The sequence below is a fragment of the Thalassophryne amazonica genome, chromosome 4, assembly GCF_902500255.1.
Source record: "Thalassophryne amazonica chromosome 4, fThaAma1.1, whole genome shotgun sequence".
In the NCBI taxonomy this organism is placed as follows: Eukaryota; Metazoa; Chordata; class Actinopteri; order Batrachoidiformes; family Batrachoididae; genus Thalassophryne; species Thalassophryne amazonica.
Window position 1 is genome coordinate 45,811,822 of NC_047106.1, and position 19,767 is coordinate 45,831,588.

The following is a 19,767-nucleotide window of genomic DNA, read 5'->3' on the forward strand; positions in this document are numbered from 1 at the left end:
CAATGGGTCAGAATAAGTTTCTTAGCAATAACTATGCAATATGATATAAAACATTTCTATGTGTTGTTTAGTCCCACAATATTATTATAGATGCCCAAGATAATTAGTAAAGGGTCGGGTTTTATATGGATATGGATGATCTGAGCCATATGGTCAAAGATGTCAGTCTAATACTTCTGAACTTTAGAGCAGAGAATAAAACTGTGGCTAAATGTAGTAATATCTATGGCACATTTCTCACAGATAGGAGAGATATTGGGATAGATTTTATGTAACCTGTCTTTAGAGTAATGTAAACGATGTAAGGTTTTGAACTGAATCACAGTGTCTTACATTGTAAGAGCACTTGTGAATATTCTCCAAGCTTTCTTCCCATTGTTCATCAGTGATTTGAATATTCAGCTCCTCTGCCCATTTAGATTTAATAAGGTATGAATTTGTGGGGGTCATTGACATTAGATTTCCATATGTACGAGAGATAAATCTCTCTGTACTAGGTGAAAGTTGAAGGCAATCATCAAGGCAAGAACTGCTAAGACTTTCAAAGCCCTGTACAAATTTCCTGACGAAATCTCTTATCTGCAGATATCTGAAAAAGTCTTTCACTGGTAGTTTATATATCTCTTGTATCTGTTTAAAAGAAGCAAAGACCCCCTCTCGGTACAAGTCACCTATTTTACAAAGTCCCACCTGCCTCCAAGTTTTAAATGTAATGTCCAGGGTTGATGGTTTAAAGGCTGGATTGTCTGCGATGGGCATGACAGGGGACAAATGCTTCAGTTTGAAATGTTGTTTAATCTGCTTATAAATACATATGGTGTTGTGAACTACCACATTGTTATTATATATAGATTTATCAATTGTCACAGGGGATAGCAGTATAGCTCCAACACAGTAAGGCTGACATGCTTCCTGTTCCAATTGCAACCACGTAGGAGGTTCACTAATGTCAGCCAACCAATATGTCATGAATTTTATTCAATTCAATTTTATTTATATAGCGCCAAATCACAACAAACAGTTGCCCCAAGGCGCTTTATATTGTAAGGCAAGGCCATACAATAATTATGTAAAAACCCCAAAGGTCAAAACGACCCCCTGTGAGCAAGCACTTGGCGACAGTGGGAAGGAAAAACTCCCTTTAACAGGAAGAAACCTCCAGCAGAACCAGGCTCAGGGAGGGGCAGTCTTCTGCTGGGACTGGTTGGGGCTGAGGGAGAGAACCAGGAAAAGACATGCTGTGGAGGGGGAGCAGAGATCAATCACTAATGATTAAATACAGAGTGGTGCATACAGAGCAAAAAGAGAAAGAAACATTCAGTGCATTATGGGAACCCCCCAGCAGTCTAAGTCTATAGCAGCATAACTAAGGGATGGTTCAGGGTCACCTCATCCAGCCCTAACTATAAGCTTTAGCAAAAAGGAAAGTTTTAAGCCTAATCTTAAAAGTAGAGAGGGTGTCTGTCTCCCTGATCCGAATTGGGAGCTGGTTCCACAGGAGAGGAGCCTGAAAGCTGAAGGCTCTGCCTCCCATTCTACTCTTACAAACCCTAGGAACTACAAGTAAGCCTGCAGTCTGAGAGCGAAGCGCTCTATTGGGGTGATATGGCACTATGAGGTTCCTGAGATAAGAAGGGACCTGATTATTCAAAACCTTATAAGTAAGAAGAAGAATTTTAAATTCTATTCTAGAATTAACAGGAAGCCAATGAAGAGAGGCCAATATGGGTGAGATATGCTCTCTCCTTGTAGTCCCCGTCAGTACTCTAGCTGCATAATTTTGAATTAACTGAAGGCTTTTCAGGGAACTTTTAGGACAAGCTGATAATAATGAATTACAATAGTCCAGCCTAGAGGAAATAAATGCATGAATTAGTTTTTCAGCATCACTCTGAGACAAGACCTTTCTAATTTTAGAGATATTGCGTAAATGCAAAAAAGCAGTCTTACATATTTGTTTAATATGCGCTTTGAATGACATATCCTGCTCAAAAATGACTCCAAGATTTCTCACAGTATTACTAGAGGTCAGGGTAATGCTATCCAGAGTAAGGATCTGGTTAGACACCATGTTTCTAAGATTTGTGGGGCCAAGTACAATAACTTCAGTTTTATCTGAGTTTAAAAGCAGGAAATTAGAGGTCATCCATGTCCTTATGTCTGTAAGATAATCCTGCAGTTTAGCTAATTGGTGTGTGTCCTCGGGCTTCATGGATAGATAAAGCTGGGTATCATCTGCGTAACAATGAAAATTTAAGCAATGCCGTCTAATAATACTGCCTAAGGGAAGCATGTATAAAGTGAATAAAATTGGTCCTAGCACAGAACCTTGTGGAACTCCATAATTAACCTTAGTCTGTGAAGACGATTCCCCATTTACATGAACAAATTGTAATCTACTAGATAAATATGATTCAAACCACTGCAGCGCAGTGCCTTTAATACCTATGGCATGCTCTAATCTCTGTAATAAAATTTTATGGTCAGCAGTATCAAAAGCAGCACTGAGGTCTAACAGAACAAGCACAGAGATGAGTCCACTGTCTTGGCCATAAGAAGATCCTTTGTAACCTTCACTAATGCTGTTTCTGTACTATGATGAATTCTAAAACCTGACTGAAACTCTTCAAATAGACCATTCCTCTGCAGATGATCAGTTAGCTGTTTTACAACTACCCTTTCAAGAATTTTGAGAGAAAAGGAAGGTTGGAGATTGGCCTATAATTAGCTAAGATAGCTGGGTCAAGTGATGGCTTTTTAAGTAATGGTTTAATTACTGCCACCTTAAAAGCCTGTGGTACATAGCCAACTAATAAAGATAGATTGATCATATTTAAGATCGAAGCATTAAATAATGGTAGGGCTTCCTTGAGCAGCCTGGTAGGAATGGGGTCCAATAGACATGTTGATGGTTTGGATGAAGTAACTAATGAAAATAACTCAGACAGAACAATCTGAGAGAAAGAGTCTAACCAAATACCGGCATCACTGAAAGCAGCCAAAGATAACGATACGTCTTTGGGATGGTTATGAGTAATTTTTTCTCTAATAGTTAAAATTTTATTAGCAAAGAAAGTCATGAAGTCATTACTAGTTAAAGTTAAAGGAATACTCGGCTCAATAGAGCTCTGACTCTTTGTCAGCCTGGCTACAGTGCTGAAAAGAAACCTGGGGTTGTTCTTATTTTCTTCAATTAGTGATGAGTAGTAAGATGTCCTAGCTTTACGGAGGGCTTTTTTATAGAGCAACAGACTCTTTTTCCAGGCTAAGTGAAGATCTTCTAAATTAGTGAGACGCCATTTCCTCTCCAACTTACGGGTTATCTGCTTCAAGCTGCGAGCCTGTGAGTTATACCACGGAGTCAGGCACTTCTGATTTAAAGCTCTCTTTTTCAGAGGAGCTACAGCATCCAAAGTTGTCTTCAATGAGGATGTAAAACTATTGACGAGATACTCTATCTCACTTACAGAGTTTAGGTAGCTACTCTGCACTGTGTTGGTATATGGCATTAGGAAACATATCCTTAAACCTAGTTACAGCGCTTTCTGAAAGACTTCTAGTGTAATGAAACTTATTCCCCACTGCTGGGTAGTCCATCAGAGTAAATGTAAATGTTATTAAGAAATGATCAGACAGAAGGGAGTTTTCAGGGAATACTGTTAAGTCTTCAATTTCCATACCATAAGTCAGAACAAGATCTAAGATATGATTAAAGTGGTGGATGGACTCATTTACATTTTGAGCAAAGCCAATTGAGTCTAATAATAGATTAAATGCAGTGTTGAGGCTGTCATTCTCAGCATCTGTGTGGATGTTAAAATCGCCCACTATAATTATCTTATCTGAGCTAAGCACTACGTCAGACAAAAGTTCTGAAAATTCACAGAGAAACTCACAGTAACGACCAGGAGGACGATAGATAACAACAAATAAAACTGGTTTTTGGGACTTCCAATTTGGATGGACAAGACTAAGAGTCAAGCTTTCAAATGAATTAAAGCTCTGTCTGGGTTTTTGATTAATTAATAAGCTGGAATGGAAGATTGCTGCTAATCCTCCGCCTCGGCCCGTGCTACGAGCGTTCTGGCAGTTAGTGTGACTCGGGGGTGTTGACTCATTTAAACTAACATATTCATCCTGCTGTAACCAGGTTTCTGTAAGGCAGAATAAATCAATATGTTGATCAATTATTATATAATTTACTAACAGGGACTTAGAAGAGAGAGATCTAATGTTTAATAGACCACATTTAACTGTTTTAGTCTGTGGTGCAGTTGAAGGTGCTATATTATTTTTTCTTTTTGAATTTTTATGCTCAAATAGATTTTTGCTGGTTATTGGTGGTCTGGGAGCAGGCACCGTCTCTACGGGGATGGGGTAATGAGGGGATGGCAGGGGGAGAGAAGCTGCAGAGAGGTGTGTAAGACTACAACTCTGCTTCCTGGTCCCAACCCTGGATAGTCACGGTTTGGAGGATTTAAGAAAATTGGCCAGATTTCTAGAAATGAGAGCTGTTCCATCCAAAGTGGGATGGATGCCGTCTCTCCGAACAAGACCAGGTTTTCCCCAGAAGCTTTGCCAATTATCTATGAAGCCCACCTCATTTTTTGGACACCACTCAGACAGCCAGCAATTCAAGGAGAACATGCGGCTAAACATGTCACTCCCGGTCCGATGTTATGTGTGAGGCCCCATAATAGAGTAGAAAGTTAGGAAGCGCCAGACCCCCATCCCTCTTAAACTTGTAAAGGTGTTTCCTGGCACATCTATGTGTCTTATTATTCCACAAAAAGGCAAAACAAGTGAATATAATTTCTTAAAATATGATTTACGAAGAAATACAGGAAGGTTTTGAAACAGATATAAGAACTTGGGCAAAACTATCATTTTTATAGCATTAACTCTACCTATAATGAAATGAAATGGGAAGCATGTTCCAAAATTGTATATTTAGTTTAAGCTCGGAGAGTAAAGGTTGATAGTTAAATTTTAATAAGGAGGAGTAGCACCTTGTCACCTGTATTCCCAGATATGTGAACTTCTCATGGGCTATTTTTAAAGGTAGATTATGTAACCACACATGTACGGGCATAAGTTCACTTTTATTCAGATTTATCCTGTATCCAGAAAAGGACCCAAATAGCTTGATTTTATCTAAAATGGCAGGTAGAGATAGCTCAGGGTTGGTGATATATAACAAAATATCATCAGCGTAAAGAGAAATTTTATTACAGGTTTTGTTAGTTTCTTAGCCAAAGATAGTAGGGTCTTTGCGGATACTTTCATCCAGGGGCTCTATTGCCAGAGCGAATATCAGCGGGGACAGGGGGCAACCCTGTTTCGTCCCCCTGTGTAAACGAAAATGTGGTGACAGAATCTGATTGGTGAGGACCCGGGCCTGTGGGTTAGTGTAGAGTAATTTGACCACTGATATAAAATTTTGACCTAATTGAAACCTTTCCAATATTTCAAACAAATACAACCATTCAATCTGGTCAAAAGCTTTTTCAGCGTCAAGTGACAAAACTGCTACCTCCCTAGGCCTACTTGGAGAATAAATTATGTTGAATAGACGTCTGAGATTAAAGAATGAATTTCTCTGAGGTATGAATCCAGTCTGGTCCGAATGTATTAACCGTGACAGGAGGGGGCTTAGTCTATTGGCAAGTATTTTAGAAAAAATTTTTCCATCAAAATTTAGAAGAGAGATGGGGCGATAGGAACCCACTTCTTCAGCGTTCCTGCCTTTCTTATAAATAACTGTTATAACTGCTTCTGTAAGAGTAGGGGAAAAGGCTTTATCAAGTAAAGCTTGAGTGAATGTTTTATACAAATATGGACAGAGAGTTTCACTAAATTTTTTCTAAAATTCGCTAGGAATACCGTCCGGCCCAGGAGCTCTGTTGTTCTTAGTTGAGGCAATTGCACTCTTGATTTCTTCTACTGTTATTTCTGAGTTCAGTGAGGTCAATTCTTTCTCCTCCAAATTTGGAAAAGTACATTTATCTAAGAATTTTTTCATGGAGTCATGCTCTACATTCTGTGTAGCATATAGTTTTTGATAAAACTGATCGTTGATATCGCTAGGGTTAGTCAGGATTTCACCCCTATTTGTAATTTTGCGTATTGTACGATCCTGTTCCTGTTTCCTAAGTTGTCTAGCCAATATTTTGTGTGGTTTATCACCCAGTTTGAAATATTTCTGCTTAGTGTACAGAAAGCCCCTACTAATTTTTGCTGACATTAATTATTGTATTCATATTTCAAGGATAGAATTTTTTTATACAAAATTGTGGAAGGCGTTCGGGCCCGAACACACTGATACTTGTGAAGTGAAATGAAGTTTCTAGGATTTACAGAAATTGTGCAATAATTATTTAAACAAAATTAAGCAGGTGCATAAATTTTGGCACCCTTGTCATTTTATTGATTTGAATACATTTAGCACTAATTATTGGAACACAAAATTGGTTTGGTAAGTTCATTGACCCTTGACCTCCTTACACAGATGAATCCAATCATGAGAAAGGGTATTTAAGGTGGCCATTTGCAAATGTTTCTCCTCTTTGCATCTCTTCTGAGTCGCAACATGGGAGCCTCTAAACAACTCTCAAATGACCTGAAAACAAAGATTGTTCAACATCATGGTTTAGGGGAAGGATACAAAAAGCTATCTCAGAGATTTCAGCTGTCAGTTTCCTCTGTGAGGAACATAGTGAGGAAATGGAAGACCGCAGGTGCAGTACTAGTTAAGGCCCGAAGTGGCAGCCAAGAAAAATCTCAGATAAGCTGAAGCAATGGATGGTGAGAACAGTCATAGTCAACCCACAGACCTGCTCCAAAGACCTACAACATGATCTTGCTGCTGATAGTGTCTCTGTGTATCGTTCAACTATACAGGGCACTTTGCACAAGGAGATGTTGTATGATGCTGTAATGCAGAGGAAACCTTTTCTGTGTACCCATCACAGAGTCGCTTGAGGTATGCTGAAGCACATTTGGACAAGCCAGCTTCATTTTGGAATAAGGTGCTGTGGACTGATGAAACTAAAATTGAGTTAGGGTATGCAGGGGCGGTATGCATGACTGAAAATGAACACAGCATCCCAAGAAAAACACTTGCTACCTAAAGTAAAATTTGGAGGTGGTTCCATCATGCTTTGTGGCTGTGTGGCCATTGCAGGTACTGGGACTCTTGTTAAAGTTGAGGGTCACATTCCAGTCAATATCAGCAGATTCTTGGGAACAATGTTCATGAATCAGTGACAAAGTTGAAATTGTGCCGGGGCTGGATCTTTCAACAAGACAACAACCCTAAACACTGCTCAAAATCTACTAAGGCATTCATGAAGAGGAACAAGTGCAACGTTCTGGAATGGCCATCTCAGTCCCCAGACCGGAATATTATTGAAACTCTGTGGTGTGATTTTTAAGCGGGCTGTCCATGCTCTGAAACCAAAAAACCTGAGGTGTTCTGCATAGAAGACTGGTCCAAAATACCTTCAACCAGAATCTAGACTCTCATTGGAAGCTATAGGAAGCATTTAGAGGCTGTTATTTCTGCTAAAGGAGGATCTACTAAATATTGATGTATTTTTTTCTGTTGAGGTGCTCAAATTTATGCACCTGCCTAATTTTGTTTAAAGAATTATTGCACACTTTCTGTAAATCCTATAAACTTCATTTCACTTCTCAAATATCAGTATGTTTGTCTGCTATATGATATATTTAACTGAAATTGCTGAAATCATCAGGGGTGGCCAAACTTTTACTTACAACTCTATTTAGACTTATGAATAAATTACAAGAAACATCTGCCAACAATCACAAAACTTACCTACAACTTATGTCCAGCATGTGCAGGATGTATGAGTCACACGCTGGCATGTGTTGAAAATTTTCAGCATGCCCAAAATTTATTGAGGAGCTCAGCTTATTAGGACATACGTCAGCAAACTTCAGCGTCTTTCAACGTGCTTCAGCGTGCTCTTAACTTATGGAGAAAAAAAAAACGGAACTTATGCCAGTGTTTTTTAATACGTTTGGCATATGCTGGTTAAATCGTCAAGGTGTGACGGGGCCTGTGTCAGCATGATGCGGAGTAGATGCATCCCATTTATCTGTCTATATCAGATTCCAAAAAGGATTTGCTGGCTATCAAAACATAATCAGAATGTGATCAGAGATGTCAGACTTCACTCCATTCACACAACTAGTGCAATATAACAATTAATGAGATACTATATTCTTCTTACCAACTCTTTAACCTTTCTTTGTGTTTTCTGAACAATGCCAACATATATTTAAAATAAAGTATGAAAAAAGTTGGCCCCACAAAGTGGTCAAAACTATTTTTAGCAAGTAATTTGTGAAAATAAAAAAATATTAAATGTAATTTTATTTCTACAATAAAACTATAGATAGATATTTTGTTATCAAAATATTAATTGGGCTAGTGACAGTCACAAAAATCTGTTGATCGGTTCATCAGTTACACGCCATTGCAGATATTGTCATACATTATACAATTATAGACTTTTGATTTCGGTGTACCGGTGATTATGCAGACCTGGTCAGAACCATCCTGACCAGGTCCGCATAATATATATATATTATATGGTAAACAAGAAAATTGGGAGTTTGTCAAACATAGTAAAACTGAAAAATCAATCTCAAGTTTCAACTCTTTAATATTACTGTCACACTGCAACAACTGACATCCCATCGATTGACTGGAGATGCCTGTTAAGTCCGTGATGAAGAGTCATCAGGCTTGTTTTTTTTTTGTTGTTTTTTTTAGAAAGTTCACCTTTTGCCTGTCTAGCTTCCGCGTAAAATCGACCGAGTACTCCATCAAGCATCCATCTGTCATAAGTTTCAAAGCTGGGCGCATGTCCCTTTTCAGTGACGTACTTACGAAACTGGTTGGCTGCTGACTGTGTATTTCTGCGGGTGTTCTTCGCATCTTTTTCGTGTAAAATTAGTTTTAAGTCAGCGTCGCTATCAGAGGAAAACCTGTCTTCTGCCATCTTGTCAACAAACTGACAGCCAAAGTAGGCGTTGTATCGCCTTATCTGATTGGTCGTTATCGATAGAAGGTGTCACGCGATTGGCTAGCGCTACGCTGCACGCGAGGTGTACTCGGCTCCACCAGCGGTCAACTCGGCATGTGGTACAGCTCAGAAAGTGGTAAATGGGCCAATCAGAAGTTGGTAAAATCACATACCATATAATAACTATCTATTATATAATCACGGGTACACCTCATCAAAAGTCTATAATTGTATAAAGGCCTCGCTCGATTAGCTAGCGCTACGCTGCACGTGCGGTCTACTCGGCTCCACCAACGGTCAACAGCTCAAAAAGTGGCGAATGGGCCAATCAGAAGTTGGCAAAATCCCATACCATATAATAAACACACATATATATGTACAGAGCCACTAGGAACAAATCTTCACTCCACCTCTGGAGGGGGAAGTAACTAACCATTAAATTGTACACATGGTGAAATCTATCTTAAAGAATCCTTTTGTGACACAAAAGCAAACACTCTCCTGTTGTCAGTACACAGTACCTTGAATAATCATGATTACAAATTTATGTATCACATGCATTAGCCAATATATGAATATATTTTTACTGCTATATTTAAGGCTTTGCTCAGTATACACGTTTTATGTTGAAGTAATGATTACTGTGGTGAGTCCTGCAGACAGAACCTTTGATTATGTGCAGTATCACTCTTTATCAATCTGAAGAAATCTATAGTTGGACAGGATTAAAGACATTCCTACAGATGAGGAATAAAGCCTGGTTTACTTTAGAAAATGCAGAAAATGTCAGTATGAAATATCTGACACTTAAACTACCTTTTGTTCCAGGTATTGCTTCTACCCCTCAGGGACTGAAATATAAAGTCATTGAGCTGCCTTATCATGGCAACACGATCAACATGCTGATTGCTCTGCCTTCTGATGAGGACACGCCCCTGTCCAGTGTTATCCCACACATCAGCACAGCCACGGTGCAGAGCTGGACCAAACTGATGCATATGAGGAAAGTCCGCCTGCTCATCCCTAAGTAAGAAACAAAACAGAAACACACATTCCACAACTGGCCTTCAAACTTCAGATTCTCTATTTTGTGCTATTTGTAACAGATTCTCCACACTGGTTTCTCACCTTGTTTGAAACTTTAAAAAAATGAATTATTTTTATGTCTCTCGTACATATACGTATGTGAGACTTTTTTTAAACTTAAAAAAGTTAAAGGAAAGTGCATGTTGTTTGAAAATGTGAAAAGCCAAGAGAACATTACCGAGCACAAAACGGTTTGTAATGTAATTATCCTTTATTCTGCTTTAAATATTTGCTGTACATACTGGATATAAATTGGTGTGTGTTTGTCTGTAGATTTACTGCTGAGGCGGAGGTGGATTTGGAACGCCCTCTGTCAGTACTTGGAATTACAGATATGTTCAATGAGGAAAAAGCTGACTTCAGACACCTGAGTGAGTGCAAATGTCAAAACCTGCAACTGAATGGTTTCACCTATTTGAAAGGCTTGTGGGGCGTTTACTGCTATGAGGTTGGTAGAGAGTACAAGCAGTGTCTAGATGTTTTCTGTTAACAACTGAATTTCTTTCAACAACCTCTTCTTGAGTTATGGAAAGAAACATAGTTGTAAATAAAGAGGTCCACTGCCACCATGTGGTGTAATGTAAAAATGATTTTTACAGGATGTTTTTAGGATACATCTAATAAGGTTTAAAAAGTGTACATTTTTGTACGTTGATGCTAGTGGTACTGTTTTAATGAGCTTTTGACCGCATAGGACATAGTTGGATTTGTCTCTTCTAATGGTACGAAATACAACACACTGCATTTAATAACAATAGCAATGTTTTTTTAGAAGTGCTTTTCAGGTGGCAGTTACAAAATGCTTCACAGCATCACCACAAAAACAATTCAGCAGAAGACATTTGTGAACACCTCAATAAAAAATGAATTAATTAAAAATAATACAAATAAATTCAAATTTTAAAGTGTTTTTTTGAACTTGATAGGATCTTTTTCAGACATATCAAAATGAACTCTGTAGAAAACATTTTAATGTTTCTGGTTTTAGGGATGCTTTAACTAATGCTGTGTTCAGAAACCTCGGAAGCTCAGAAAGACCCGACATAACAAATTGCTACTTCCAAAAAAAAAGTGTGCTCATGAGATTACCAACTTACCAAATTACTACTTAGCCTATCACAGTGGAGCTATGCTAATGTTATCTTTTGGGCTAAATTAAATTGTCAGAGATGTTTTTACTGATGTGTGGATCTACTAGATTAACTAAATGTACATAGTTCATGAATATATTACATATAGCAGTTGTTGTCCGTTCGGCTGCTCCCATTTGTTCGGGGCCGCCACAGTGGATACAGCCAGATCCGCATTGGTATTTGGCACAGGTTTTATGCTGGATGCCCTTCCTGACACAACTCCAGTTTTACCTGGAGAAACGCACACAGCCCCTGGTGTTCTGAAGAGGTCTCCCATCCACGTACTATCCAGGCCCCACACTGCTTAGCTTCTGAGATCTGACGGGATCAGGCTCACACAGAGCAGACTGGCTGCTATGTTACATCTAAAATTTGATTTTAAAGATGCATTTTCAGCATTAATAACATTGATGTCTAACCAGTCACAAATACAGCTGACATAGCTGTGACATCAACTCTGAATCCTCAGGTCGCTCCATTTCCTCACGTTTCCAAGTAAGAATCCTGGCCGACTGAGCATTGAAGGCATTTTTTCCCTGAGCTAGAGGTCTGAATCTCTGACCTTCCAAGTGTTTTGGACGCAGCATATGTCCTGCAATCATGTCATCACCCTTTCGTCGTAACGACCTGCCATCTTGGAGTTAAATTTTTTTATTTTTGTCTGGCACGTTGAATGAATGAATGAATGAATGGATTTATTCGGCACACACACAAATCCGAAAACAGAAACATACCAATAATATGAATGTTATATAAACAAGCCTGTGAGTCCGAAAGGGTGTGGGCAGAAGCAAAGCTTATCAACGCTCACCCCTGCTAGAATGAGTCCAACAATTATAACAGTCATAACAACATATACACAAATTCACAACACACTACATATCAACACAGACATACACTTCAATATTCAATTACATTTCAATTCATGTATAAGTATGTTATGTATAAAGCGCCAAATGACAGCAAACCTGGCCCAAGTCACTCCATATTAACCCTGCCAACCCCCAGAGCAAGCACTAGGCAACTGTGGTGAGGAAAAACTCTCTCTTAGGAAGAAACGTCAAGCAGACCAGGCTCTAGGGGGTGACCCTCTGCGCTGTAACTAGGTTTAAGGATATGATTCCTTCTTTATGTTCTCTAATGTCATATACCAACACAGAGCAGAGTAGCTACCTAAACTCTGTAAGGGAGTTAGAGTATCTCGTCAGTAGTTTTACATCCTCATTGAAGACAACTTTGGATGCTGTAGCTCCTCTGAAAAAGAGAGCTTTAAATCAGAAGTGTCTGACTCCGTGGTATAACTCACAAACTCGTAGCTTAAAGCAGATAACCCGTAAGTTGGAGAGGAAATGGCGTCTCACTAATTTAGAAGATCTTCACTTAGCCTGGAAAAAGAGTTTGTTGCTCTATAAAAAAGCCCTCCGTAAAGCTAGGACATCTTTCTACTCATCACTAATTGAAGAAAATAAGAACAACCCCAGGTTTCTTTTCAGCACTGTAGCCAGGCTGACAAAGAGTCAGAGCTCTATTGAGCTGAGTATTCCATTAACTTTAACTAGTAATGACTTCATGACTTTCTTTGCTAACAAAATTTTAACTATTAGAGAAAAAATTACTCATAACCATCCCAAAGATGTATCGTTATCTTTGGCTGCTTTCAGTGATGCCGGTATTTGGTTAGACTCTTTCTCTCCGATTGTTCTGTCTGAGTTATTTTCATTAGTTACTTCATCCAAACCATCAACATGTTTATTAGACCCCATTCCTGCCAGGCTGCTCAAGGAAGTCCTACCATTATTTAATGCTTCAATCTTAAATATGATCAATCTATCTTTGTTAGTTGGTTATGTACCACAGGCCTTTAAGGTGGCAGTAATTAAACCATTACTTAAAAAGCCATCACTTGATCCAGCTATCTTAGCTAATTATAGGCCAATCTCCAACCTTCCTTTTCTCTCAAAGATTCTTGAGAGGGTAGTTGTAAAACAGCTAACTGATCACCTGCAGAGGAATGGTCTATTTGAAGAGTTTCAGTCAGGTTTTAGAATTCATCATAGTACAGAAACAGCATTAGTGAAGGTTACAAATGATCTTCTTATGGCTTCGGACAGTGGACTTATCTCTGTGCTTGTTCTGTTGGACCTCAGTGCTGCTTTTGATACTGTTGACCATAAAATTTTATTACAGAGATTAGAGCATGTCATAGGTATTAAAGGCACTGCACTGCGGTGGTTTGAATCATATTTGTCTAATAGATTACAGTTTGTTCATGTAAATGGGGAATCTTCTTCACAGACTAAAGTTAATTATGGAGTTCCACAAGGTTCTGTGCTAGGACCAATTTTATTCACTTTATACATGCTTCCCTTGGGCAGTATTATTAGACGGTATTGCTTAAATTTTCATTGTTACGCAGATGATACCCAGCTTTATCTATCCATGAAGCCAGAGGATACACACCAATTAGCTAAACTGCAGGATTGTCTTACAGACATAAAGACATGGATGACCTCTAATTTCCTGCTTTTAAACTCAGATAAAACTGAAGTTATTGTACTTGGCCCCACAAATCTTAGAAGCATGGTGTCTAACCAGATCGTTACTCTGGATGGCATTTCCCTGATCTCTAGTAATACTGTGAGAAATCTTGGAGTCATTTTTGATCAGGATATGTCATTCAAAGCGCATATTAAACAAATATGTAGGACTGCCTTTTTGCATTTACGCAATATCTCTAAAATCAGAAAGGTCTTGTCTCAGAGTGATGCTGAAAAACTAATTCATGCATTTATTTCCTCTAGGCTGGACTATTGTAATTCATTATTATCAGGTTGTCCTAAAAGTTCCCTAAAAAGCCTTCAGTTGGTTCAGAATGCTGCAGCTAGAGTACTGACGGGGACTAGCAGGAGAGAGCATATCTCACCCGTGTTGGCCTCTCTTCATTGGCTTCCTGTTAATTCTAGAATAGAATTTAAAATTCTTCTTCTTACTTATAAGGTTTTGAATAATCAGGTCCCATCTTATCTTAGGGACCTCGTAGTACCATATTACCCCATTAGAGCGCTTCGCTCTCAGACTGCGGGCTTACTTGTAGTTCCTAGGGTTTGTAAGAGTAGAATGGGAGGCAGAGCCTTCAGCTTTCAGGCTCCTCTCCTGTGGAACCAGCTCCCAATTCAGATCAGGGAGACAGATACCCTCTCTACTTTTAAGATTAGGCTTAAAACTTTCCTTTTCGCTAAGGCTTATAGTTGGGGCTGGATCGGGTGACCCTGGACCATCCCTTGGTTATGTTGCTTTAGACGTAGACTGTGGGGGGGTTCCCACGATGCACTGTTTCTTTCTCTTTTTGCTCCATATGCATCACTCTGCATTTAATCATTAGTGATCGATCTCTGCCCCCCTTCTCGGCATGTCTTTTTCCTGGTTCTTTCCCTCAGCCCCAACCAGTCTCAGCAGAAGACTGCCCCTCCCTGAGCCTGGTTCTGCTGGAGGTTTCTTCCTGTTAAAAGGGAGTTTTTCCTTCCCACTGTGGCCAAGTGCTTGCTCATAGGGGGTCGTTTTGACCGTTGGGGTTTTTCATAATTATTGTATGGCCTTGCCTTACAATATGGAGCGCCTTGGGGCAACTGTTTGTGATTTGGCGCTATATAAGAAAAAAGTTGATTGATTGATTGATTGATTGGGCCGTGCATATATACCTGTATACGTACATACATACACACACATTATATACATATATACACACTCACATATATACCTATATACATACCCGCTAACACATAAATAAATATACACTACATATATATACACATACATACATTTATACCTACACATACATATACATACCCCTACACATATACACATTAATATACACGCACACATATACATACATACATACATACATACATATATACACATACATACTACATATATGCATATACATATATACACGTACATATACATACATATTGACTGATTGATCATTTATTTTGAGTTTTACAAAATAAGCATTTCTTTGACATCTACATTTACCCACATTGGGTTGAAAAGAACAGGAGATACAAACATACACGCATACATACCCGCGCACTTAACCCGAAAAGGGGTGGGATGAAGACGAACTTATTTAATCCCACCCCCAAATACCCATACGTTATTACGACTACCGAGTGTGACCAATATTCCTTTTTTATTACTATGTAATTGATATCATATATTAGTGATGAGTATCTATAATAATATTAATGATGATGATGATGATAAAAACAATTCCCACCATAATAGACAGTAATAATGACAATAATTATTGTCAATCAAAAAAAAAAATATTTTTTTATTTCTATTATTATTACTACCATTTTTTTTAATTGCTATTGATATTGCTGGTGTCATTCCTTAAGCCATTTTCATATGTCAATAAATTCCCCACATTTACTCAGAAAATGACTATTTAAAAGGACTATTCTTGTGTGTGTCGATGGTAATTCTGTCTCAATATATATATATATATATATATATATATATATATATGTATGTACACATCATACATGCGAACATACACACATACATCACCTATACACACATGTATACACATAATACATATACATATATACAATTATGCTACATTCATTTTATTTTATTAATTTAATTACCTTAACTTTTTTATTAATTTATCATTATTATTATTATTATTTTCTTTTTTTTTCCCCTTCCCCATTTGTCATGTGTGTGGTGCATTAAAAGATGCAAAGTATTTTGTAAACCTGCTGCCAGAGAGGGGTCGCCCCCTGACACAGGTCCACCCTTTGCTGAATGTCCTAGGCTCTGCATTAAAAGACAAGGTTTTGGAGTCTGCTGGCAGAAGGGGGAGACCTTTGAGCAACAGACCCCCACTTGCCGACCCTGATCTGGTGATAATGATGTAAGTGATGTAAGAGGGGGAAACAAGGAGGAAAGAAAAGGAAAAGTCTTTTTATGTATCAGTAAACTTACATATGTACATATTTATATAAATGTAAACATAAATATACATATATGTGTATATATATATATATATATACGTACATATACATGTTTCCCCTTCTCTCTAAGTTATTACCATCATCATCATACTTCTATTTGACTAGCATTTCAACTACCGGATCATGATGTATAAAAATAATACTTTTGACCATGGTTACGACACCGGCAATAACAGGTATTATGCAAATATGTTAACATTTATTATATTAACAAACCTATAGTAAGATTTTATCATCATCATTATTATTATTATTATTTATTTTTTTTTATAATATAGTTTACAATTATGGCTATGATATATATATATATATATATATATATATATATATATATATATATATATATATATATATATATATAATTAAATTGATTTACAGGATAATTCCAGGTATTTTATGAAAGTTTGTGTGTCCTAGCGAGACCCCCTCTATTGCTGACAAGGCAAAAAAGCAAAGGTAAATTAACTAGAAATAAATTAAAAAGACGTGACGATCACGCACCTCTCTCCTCATTCATGTATTTCAACAGAACCATTTCTTTGTATCTGTTTTTGAATTGATGGATGTTAGGACATCGCTTGAGCTGAGGTGCCAAACTATTCCACAGCTTAATGCCACACACGGACACACAGAAACCTTTGCTGGTAGTTCTCACTGCCTTGACTTTAAAGTTACCACATCCCCTCAAGTTATAGCTTCCTTCTCTCTGGGTGAAGAGACTCAGAATATTACTGGGTAATGAGTTTTTACTGGCTTTATATAATAATTGTGCAGTGTGAAAATTAACCAGATCTGGCATTTTCAACAATTTGGATTGCAAAAATAGACTATTTGTGTGATCAAGATATCCTACCTTATAGATGATTCTTATTGCCCGCTTTTGGATTATACAAAGGGGATGTAGCAAACTTTTGTAATTGTTACCCCAGATTTCTATACAATATGTTAAGTAAGGAGAGATTAAAGAACAATACAATAAATATAATGCATTATGATCCAGAAAATATTTTGCTTTGTACATAATAGAGACATTCTTGGAAACTTTTTTATGTATGTGGCTGATATGAGACTTCCAGCTTAATTTACTATCGATGGTTATCCCTAAAAATTTGACTTCTGACACTTTATCTATTTCGACACCGTCTATATTTATTGGTAAATTAGAATTGACATTATGATTTCCAAAAAACATGACTTTAGTCTTTTTTATATTTAGGGATAATTTATTAATATTCAACAAAGTTTTCAGCTTAATTAATTCACTATTTACCACATTAATAAGTTTGCTATAGTTATCACTGGAATAGAATATATTGGTATCATCTGCAAATAATAATAATTTTAATAATTGTGACACATTAAATATGTCATTTATATAAAGATTAAAAAAATGTGGACCCAGTATGGATCCCTGTGGGACCCCACAAGGGATGCCCAAACACCCAGATTTAAATGCACCCATCTGCACAAACTGATGTCTCTCCGTTAAATAGCTTTGAATCCAGTTCCAAGCCACTCCCCTGATACCATATCTTTCCAATTTATTGAGTAGAATTGAGTGATTAAGTGTGTCAAACGCTTTCTTTAAATCAATGAATATTCCAACTATATAGTTTTTACTATCTAAGGTGTTTGTAATCTCTTCTATTGCTTCAATTATTGCAAGTGAAGTTGACCTACCAGACCTAAACCCATATTGACATTCGTTAATTATGTTATATTTTTCTATAAAGGATCCTAACCTGTTGTTAAAAAGCTTTTCTAAAATTTTGGAAATTGTGGAAGTAGAGAGACCGGTCTGTAGTTTGTGAAGATATGTTTATTTCCATTTTTGTATAGTGGAATAACTTTTGCCATCTTCATTTTGATCGGGAATGTCCCAGTTTGAAATGACAAGTTACATATATGAGTCAGGGGTTTTGATATGCTTTTGATTATTGTTTTTACTAGCTTCATATCTATGTCATAACAGTCAGTTGATTTTTTTTTATTTTTACATTTATTAACAATATCTATTATTTCGGCTTCACTAACACTGGAGAGAAACATTGTGTTTGGATTGATTTTTATGAGTGATTCCTGCTCCTTGTTACAACCATCGGGAATTTTTGCTGCCAAGTCAGGTCCAATATTAACAAAGAAGTTATTAAAACCATTAACTATGTTATACATATTATAGATGTCCTTGTTCTTATCAATAAAATAATTTGGATAAGAACTACCTCTTACCTTATTTTTGGTTATAGTGTTAAGAATTTCCCAGATTCTCTTGGTGTCATTTTTATTATTATTTAATAGATTGGTATAATATAATTTCTTGCTGGCTCTGATTATATTAGTTAGTTTGGTTTTATATAATTTATATCTATGTTCAGATTATTTTGTCCTTAGTCTAACAAATTGTCTGTATAATGTATTCTTTTTACAAGCATTTTGTAGACCTTTTGTTAACCATGGACTTTTGGCGACAGTACTGTTTTTGTTGACTTGGCATATTGGACAGTTTATCTCATATAATGAATTGAAAATGTCTAGAAATTTATTGAAGGCACAATCCACATCATTCTCCCTATACACAGTGCGCCAGTCCTGTTTTGTTAAGTCATTATTGAGGTGATCTATTGCTTTTTGGGTTCTTACTCATTTAAATACAGAGTATTGGGGTTTTACCTGAAAATTACAATTGGAGTCATACACAGTGAACACAGGAAGATGGTCAGTTATGTCACAAATCAATAAACCACTTATATTTTTAGTTTCTATGTTGTTTGTGAAGATGTTATCTATTAGAGTTGCACTATTCAATGTAATTCTGCTTGGCCTGGTGATAACTGGGTATAAGCTCATGCTGTACATTGTGTTTATAAATTCGTCAGTTGATGTGTGCCTATTGGGGTTTATTAAATCAATGTTATAATCTCCACACATAAATATTTTTTTGTTATTTATTGATGAAAACATTCTGTCCACCCAGTTTGTAAGTCTAGCCATATTTGAGCCTGGCGCCCTATATAAACAACTTATAATAATGTTTTTCTTGTTTCCATTATAAATTTCTATTGATATACATTCTAACATATCTTTTATTGTTAACGTCATACTTTCTATTACCTTAAATTTAATATTTTTCCGCACATATATAGCAACACCTCCACCTCCTTTATTCACTCTGTTGATGTAGTTTAGATCATAACCATCCAACTCAAATTGTATTCCTTTTTGCTCATTGAACCACGTTTCTGAAATTGTTATTATACTAAAGGGTTTTGTAAACTGCTGAAGAAATTCTTTGATACTGTTAAAGTTTGTGTACATACATCTGCTGTTAAAGTGGATAATTGATCATTTACCTTCTGTTTTAACTGTATTATTGTAATCCTGTTCCGTATAGTAGTTGCAATGAACGGTATCAGTCGAAAAAAAACATATTATCCGGGTCTATTTCGTTTTCCAAATCCATTATCTTATGTTCGG

At 37.1% G+C, this 19,767-nt stretch overlaps 1 protein-coding gene and 1 pseudogene across 1 annotated transcript in view; one reads left to right on the forward strand and one right to left on the reverse strand.

The window, feature by feature from the left end:
- serpine2 (serpin peptidase inhibitor, clade E (nexin, plasminogen activator inhibitor type 1), member 2) overlaps positions 1-19,767 on the forward strand; it is a 53,349-nt gene that overhangs the window by 27,639 nt on the left and 5,943 nt on the right. Inside the window, exons 5-6 of the mRNA XM_034167817.1 lie at positions 9,882-10,080; positions 10,413-10,510. Coding sequence (XP_034023708.1) covers positions 9,882-10,080; positions 10,413-10,510 — 297 coding nt within the window. The remainder of the gene's footprint in view (positions 1-9,881; positions 10,081-10,412; positions 10,511-19,767) is intronic.
- On the reverse strand, positions 11,514-11,631 carry LOC117509685 (annotated as a pseudogene).